This window comes from Phytophthora parasitica (genome assembly GCF_000247585.1).
Source record: "Phytophthora parasitica INRA-310 unplaced genomic scaffold supercont2.50, whole genome shotgun sequence".
NCBI lineage: Eukaryota > Oomycota > Peronosporomycetes > Peronosporales > Peronosporaceae > Phytophthora > Phytophthora nicotianae.
The window spans coordinates 104,253-111,768 of NW_008649036.1; the positions used below are offsets into that span (position 1 = coordinate 104,253).

A 7,516-nucleotide genomic window follows, 5' to 3' on the forward strand; every position below is an offset into this window, starting at 1 on the left:
ATATCTCCAGTAAAGACTCCATTATTAATACTCCCTGTGCCATTCGACGAGCAGCGAAATCGAGACATCGAAGCCTGATATAGCGAAGCAAGATGTCAGCGCCATTCCGATTTGCACTTGAACTGAGTGCTGCTCACAGTCCCGGTTACGTGAGCGATGACACACACGGTCTCGGCAAGGGCGGAATACAGTAGCTCCCAATTCCATTCTCTGTAGCTGCGACTTCAGTGACTGTGCTTCCATCGTCACTCGCATCGCCGACGTTCACGGCGTAACACATCCGATCAATTGCTATTGTTCAAACTGAAACGTTTTCTTGATCAGAGACTAGTTCACCAACTGAATTCCCATCAGAGAGGAGACTTGCAGCGGACTCAGAGTCGTCAGTCGCTGTGTCGTCTTGCTGACTCCTGTCAAAGCGAGTACAATTGCAATAGCGTGCAGTGCGCTCGACTTGACTATTTTCAGTGGAACAATATGCTGGTGTGAACAAATACTGTGCATACTGGGGGACGTTAAGAACGTCAACTTGCAGCAATGCTGACATCGCAGGCTCAAAAATACCAGCGACGCTGGAGTGAACGAGGATCTGGTGCACCGCATCAAAGCGCGTCGGTAGTAGCGTCGGTCGCGCAGTGCTGAAGTCAGATTTCGAATTAGGCGCAAAAAGTTTCTCGAAAATCTTGATTAGCGCTGGACATTCGTCCTCTTCTAATACAGTAGCCGTTCTCGCCAGCAAATACAAGCACGTCTCTAAGCACCGCGCTTCAGAAATCTCCTCGCTAGCGACACCAAAACTTGCATAGCGACAGGCAAGTTGGGACAGTGCCTCAGTGATCGTAGGAATGAGTATCCTCTGCAGTGCACAGACATCATCCCTTCTCGTCTCAAAGAAGTCCACCGCTGCCTTGATCACCAGTAGACACGTGTCCAGCATACGAATCATCCCACTATCGTTCTCACCCTTTTCGCCGTCGTACTGCTTGTTCAGTAGCTGAAGCACCACACCACAGCATTCAAAGCACTCGGGGAAGTACTCGTTAACCCATTTCACAGTATCCAAATCATCGGAATCGTTTAGGGCATGCACTGTTGTCAGGTGCTCGAGTAGTTCCAGTTGCAATTGCATTCGTGGGGTGAGCCGGAATGTCGGTCCTTCATCGACGAAAGTGCTCACAAGTGTAGCCACTTGATCCATACAATATTTTTGCAGTGTAACTGGAAGGTACGCATACGTGGAGGCAACCACTTCCAGAATCTCGCTAGATGTTGTTGAAGAAGCCCTTGTGTATTTTAACTGAGCTTGTAGAAGCAGCAGCTCGAGTGCTAGACCTGAAGCGATCTCGTTCCATCGACGACACAGAAGCTCCTGCCAAAGCAGGTGCTGGTCCCTGAGCTCCTTTTCCTCCACTCCAATACCCCAAAGCACGTCAACCACTTGCCCACACCTCCACAGTAATTGGTGAGTGGTAATGTCAGATGAAAGCTTTTCTGTCTGGTTTAAATGAGTCGCAGCGAGCTGGAATGCATCCACCAGCGCGTCCCCGAGTCGACCGCCACCCTCTTGCTGTAGTTTCTTTGTATTGCTGATGTTACTGCAACAGAGAAGTATTTTGGCCTCGTTTATGGTTTTATCCATGATCTGTTCCAGCGCTTGGAGCTGCTCGGGTGTCAGTTCCCGGTCCTCTATTTCCGAAAGAAAAGCGAGCACGGCGGGTGTAAAACTCGAGTCGAAAAAGCTCGGCACTGGCTCCGCATGGGCACTCCTCGAAGTGCCTTGCGCTGGTGGCGGCGTTAGTCTTATTTCATCGTTTTCGTCGTCCAAGCTCTTGCTGTCACTGGACGACATCCAAAACACCTTTATCCACAGCCGGAAAACTTGCAATACACAATAACTTAGTGGTAAGATCGTTTTGTTCCCGTAAGTTTTACTGATTCAAAGCAACTTTAACATTAGCGATGATCACACACTTCAGTCGGATTGGTATTTTGCATTTCTCACTTTGTTGTCTACACTCATGTCTGCTTAAGACTCGAATAACAGTCTATAGCTGACGGACAAGTTCCGGTGTTTACATGGTGCAGTCCTTGTGCGACGTCGACGTGGTGGTGGTGGAAGTCTGCGTAATGGACGTCGAGTCGTCCTCAACACCGTCCGAGGTGGTGTCGTTCTGCGTTGCATCACCCGAAGTGGCATCATCGCCGCCCGCAGTTGTGGTGCTGGCGTCTCCACCCACCAAAGTAATCGTAGCCGAGTCGCTGCCGTTAAAGGAGCCCGTGTTGTTGTCGAACATGGCGGAGATGGAGTCCTTGAGGACACCGTCCTTGGTGAACAGGCCAAAATAGGCCTCCACCGTCTCGTTGGCCTCGAGCGTGGGCAGCTTCCAGGCCTCGTCGAAGCCCGAAAAGTAGTAGTACATGAGGTTCTTCTCCGTCGCGAGCGTGTAAAAGTCGTAGAAGTACTTGGCGGCATTGGCAGCCGTGGCAGGACTCGCACCGGCACCAACACCGTCCGATGCCCAGCCAGTCTCACCAATGACCACCTCCTTGTTGTAGGTGCTGGCAGTCTGCACGAGCGCTGAGAAGCGCTTGTAGAAGGATTTCGCAGCGACGTCGATGTCAGTCTTCTCCCAGAACGGGAAGTAGTTGGCCGACACGTAGTCCACGGCCTCAATCAACTTCGGGTATGCCGAGTACGTGTCACCGATGTCAGCGATGGTGAGAGGGATGCCGGCGGCCCCCGCGTTGGCCTTGCAGAGCGTGCGGATCTCCTCCAGATAGGAAATCGCCACGTCCACCGTCACATCTTCACGGTACACTGCTTCACTGCCGACGTGGATGCCCACAATGTGTTCACTTTGAACGACTCCGGACTCCAGCAGCGTCTTGAATGCGGCCTTCTCCGCTTCAAAGCTGGACGCGGACGAGTCTACCCACATGCCCAGCTCGACCTTGAGGCCCGCCTCAATAGCAGCGGGCACCACAACTGTGGCCTGGTCACAGTCAGTGAGTGAGTACAGACGGATGGTGTCCGTCACACCCTTGAGCAGCGCCAGCTCGGTAGCAATCAGCGATGCAGGCTTGCACTTCTCGTTGGCCGGGGCCCAATCCGGGCCGGCGCGGATGTTGTAGTTGATGCCAGTGCACTTGAAGTTGCCGGCGTCAGCGAAGCCGAAGGAGGTGGCCACCATGGCCAGGGCGGAGGTCGTACGCAGCACGTTCACCATGTTCTATGTTGGTTATCGCTGTCGGGGCTTGGGGGGATACTCTTATCGAGGAGATAAGAGTTTGGGAAATGAGCACTGGCCAAACCCACCTCCGTCGCGAGTCCGAAGGAACGTGGCATGCCCTCCGCATCTGTGTGTCCACAACCACGCGAGCGCCATCTGGATCGCGTGTCATGTACAACGGGACGCTCCTCTTGGATATTTTGGCGGAGACGAGTAGCGAAAGCTTGTCAGCAGTCGATTCGGTGCACGTACGTCAGCTTTTCGAGCGGCCGGGATTTGCCGTCGTCGAAACACATTTGGTGAGTGGAATACCCATGTGGAAGCCTCAAGGTGGCGTCGATATGGAGGGCCATTGGCTTGAAGCGTTCGATGTCAGTCGCGTACGAATTTCCAATGGAAACGTGAGTGCGAGGCGCTGCTGCGCTGTCCGAAGCAACCTGTCACTATGTAGTACCAACGCCGGTATATATATGTGACTTGATTTTCCCGTTCGAAAGATGGAGCTCTCTTGCTGCTTTGTCGTAAGCACAAAAGACACTCGAGTCTTGACGTTGCCGTTTGAGAGGACGATCGACGAACGTCGAAAGGAGATGCGTTCTCATGCAGCTCCAATACCCTAGCTTGGAAGCCACCGTAGCACCACATGCAATGCGCTCGTTAGGGAAATCCCGTTGCTACGTTCTGGTACTGAAATTAAAAAAGTACTTTGAAGTAGTGGAGGGCCTCTACTAGAGGCTGTCGGAGCGCTGCCTCGTCCACTACTGTAATGCACGTTCTGGTGCAGAGGTTCATGGAATTAGCTGGTGAAGATAGGTGGGGAATCATGTTGAGCATTTGCAAGGTATCACTTCAAAGTGGACGCTTCGGACAACGTCGTTTGACGCTGTGAAGTTTTTCTCATTTTGATCGAGTAATTCTCAAATTGAATGGTGTAGTAGAATGGTTTTCGCTCGTCTTACTATAGTAAAGTAATACTGGGATTAATAAAATAGATGCAATGACATGTTCTATTCAGATAGTGTTATTATGTATAAGAGTAGTATAAATATAATAGCATAATAATATCCAGTAATATAGTACTATATGATTAAATTGTAGTACTCTAAGAGCACTTAATTTAATAGTACTTAAGAGTAATGTAGTTAGCTGTAGAAATTTCGTTACAAGGAGTGGATATCTTATTGCGCTTTAGTAGCACGTGCATATCCGTGCGCTGGTTATCTGCTCTCGCTTGAATGCTGTTCATCAAAACACCCTGAAATGAACCAAAATGCGTAGAAAGAATCGTGTATTCCCATATTCATGACGCTAGCGCTGCATGCTCCCACTGTCAGCCTTATTCAGCTTGTTCATGGCTTCTACTAGTTAGCAGACTACACCGCTGCGTTCAAGCAGAGGACGGAGGGTGTATTGGGCTGTTACAAGATTGCAAATGAAAGGATCGATGAACCTGTCATTCTCGAAGATTAACACTAACGCGTCATATTCTCCACTAAAAGAACTCCTCCTAGAGCCGAACAAGCCGCGAACCCTGTCTTGAATCTCTGCATTGGCCAAAATAACTCGAACGGCCGGGTCCCGCTTCGTTCTCGTAATTTAGACCGTAATTATAGATGCTTCTAATAAAATCCTACAATCTACTATAGTAGTGAAAAATCCATGTCGATAATGTGTCGCCATGTGTCGACAAGGTATCTACTGTCTGCTGTTGTAAAATAATATTAAAGACAGTATTTATTAGCTTACGATCGATTATATGATCTGGCAGGAATGATATACATTGTCAACCCAGGCAATATTAACATGCAAACAGTTCAGAACCAGGGTTTTTAATAGCATCATTTCTCCGTAGAAAAGTACTAAAGTAAATAGTAATTTTTTGTGTACTACAGTAACTCACAGGATTTTCTCTTTGCAACTGGATAGTACTCAGTAGCTCGCCTCAATGGCGTCGATAGTACTATTGTACTGCTCAAAGATGTTTGGGCCACGCGGATTTAGTATCGTACAATTATTAAATACCAAGTATTGCACGCTAAGGTCACACGATTCATGTTATCTCCCTCGCACGTCTAGATGCTCGTTGCTGCTATGGGGTATATTCTCCTCATGTTGTTGTGGATGTTGCTGTTTTAGAGCAGCTCCTGCTCATGCTAGCCTGCCGAGCCAATATGCTATATCACTTCGCAATTTCCAGCAAACCCAACACCACTTTTCTACCAATAAAGCTCCCCAAGTTCTTGACTCTTGACTCCATGAAGTGACCAATCCGAACTCGATCTGACCCCGATGGGCGCGTGTTCCGTGTATTTTTGTGAATCTCGCCAATCAGCTCCAGCTTGACGATGGAACGTTGGCAACAACCTCGCCACCCTTGACAACTCTCTTTCGCTGCAAGGTGCGTTTTTTTGCATCTTCTTAACGCTATGGATTGGGGGGTTTGTTGTCACGCTTGTGTCGACCACTTGGCAGCACGGTTGCGTGGTGCGTTCTGCGGTGCTATTATAACGTTTTGAATTTGCTGTTATCTAAAGACATCTTAATTGCAGCTTTCTCACATATACTGGTGCCACCAAACTGAATTTATGCACACTGACATTCCCTGGTGGTTTGTGCTGATATCGGTTGCTGAGTGATCGTTTTTCGCTCAGAACTTTGTGTTCTCTACCTGCTGCAGTATCGTGAGTCCACATCGCACAAATACGTGAAAATCAAGATCTTATGAAGCCAGCGCCAGCGAGTCGGCTGGAAGCGAAGCAATTGGAAACGAAAAATATTCTCAGGTGGTCAACAGGCAGTAGTTCGATAGTACTATAGTACTTAGAGCATCTCCACCGTAGTGTTGTTCCGGGTAATTACCAAACGGTAAGTTTTTACCGGGTAAATTGTCTACCCGTGGGTAACTACCCGGGTTACCCGGGTAACTTGTTGACGCAACCGCGAATCTTTCATATCTTTCACGTTGAAGTTCCCTCCACGCGACTTTCAAACGAATGGCGCACGCGCACTTCCAAACAAGCCGAGTTCTGCTCAAGCCGCCACCGCTAACTGATATGGGCAAGCATGAGATTTGGAAGCATTTCACTAAGGTTGTCCCAGCCCAGAAAGGTGTAAAGCAGCATCCAGACGTCCAGTGCAATTACTGCAACAAGATGATTTACAACGCGCAGCGGAAGAAGAACCTGGCGCCCCATTTTGCTGGAACGAAAAAGAGACGTGAATGCCAAGAAGTCCCGCCTGATGTTGCTCGGCGATGCGGACACATAACTCCTGTCCGTAACTCTTCAGCAAGACGCGCACTCTTTGGAAACGACGGACATGTAATTCCAAGGTCTTTCGTGTGTCGAGCCACGAAAGTGGAGCTGGAGTTGAGCTTTGCCGAGATGTGCTTTGCTACGGGTGTCCCGTTTCGACTGGTTGAAGACCCTGCTGTCAAGAGGTTTTTTGCTCTAGCTTGCCCTGGCTTTCGCTTGCCATCACGGAAGCGTATTGCAGGTCCACTACTCGACCAGGTGTACCTAGCACGCAAGGCGGCTGTCATCGACACTCTCAAAGAGCAGCCATACATGGCTCTGTCGACGGATGGTTGGTCGAACACAAACAACGAGAGTTTCATCAACTTCATGCTTGCGTCGCCAGACATGAAGCCCGTCTTTTGGAAGTCAATTGCTACCGGAGAAGAAGAGCACTCAGGTGTTTACATTGCGAGCTGTATCAATGATGTGATTAACGAAGTTGAGACCGCAATTGGAGCTCCTGGAAGAATTTGCTCCGTCGTCACTGACAACGCAAAAACCATGCTGACAGCATGGACGGAGTTGAAGAAAATGCGGGCCTACATTTTCTGTACGGGGTGTGGAGCTCACAGCTTTAACTTGGTGATGAAGGATGTGCTGCAGATAAACCGCATAGCAACTGTACAGGATGATGCCAAGCACGTGGCAAAGTTTGTTCGTGTTAGACATGGTCTACTGGATCGATTTCGTACGAAGCAGAAGGGAATGAGGACTGCAGGTGAGAAGCAACTTGCACTGAGTATTCCTATTCCTACCCGTTGGTACACTGCCGAGAAGTGTGTTCGCAGTGTTTTCAAAAACCAGTACATCATTCGATCCATGTTCGACGACTCGGCGTTACTAAAACGCTATAACACGAAGAAAACAAGACCTAAGTTGGAGCGAGCGCAGTCGATTGTGTCAAACCAGAACAAGTGGAAGGAGTGCAAGCGTGTGGTCGATATTCTCTCTCCTATCAACCAGAGTTTGGCACTCTGCGAACAGAACAAG

The 7,516-nt window shown here is 49.2% G+C and overlaps 2 protein-coding genes across 2 annotated transcripts; both read right to left on the reverse strand.

Annotated features, from left to right (window-relative positions):
• Nucleotides 1-82: 82 nt before the first annotated feature.
• PPTG_15562 (hypothetical protein) lies at nucleotides 83-1,849 on the reverse strand (the record flags this gene model as incomplete). Its single annotated transcript, XM_008912812.1, has 1 exon — nucleotides 83-1,849. One exon carries the CDS (start codon nucleotides 1,847-1,849, stop codon nucleotides 299-301), a length of 1,551 nt encoding a protein of 516 aa, XP_008911060.1. The 3' UTR covers nucleotides 83-298.
• Nucleotides 1,850-2,072: 223 nt separating this feature from the next.
• On the reverse strand, nucleotides 2,073-3,227 carry PPTG_15563 (hypothetical protein; the record flags this gene model as incomplete). The annotated part of the gene is made up of 1 exon (XM_008912813.1): nucleotides 2,073-3,227. The coding sequence occupies one exon, from the start codon at nucleotides 3,225-3,227 to the stop codon at nucleotides 2,073-2,075; it is 1,155 nt and encodes a 384-aa protein (XP_008911061.1).
• Between the last annotated feature and the right edge of the window lie 4,289 nt (nucleotides 3,228-7,516).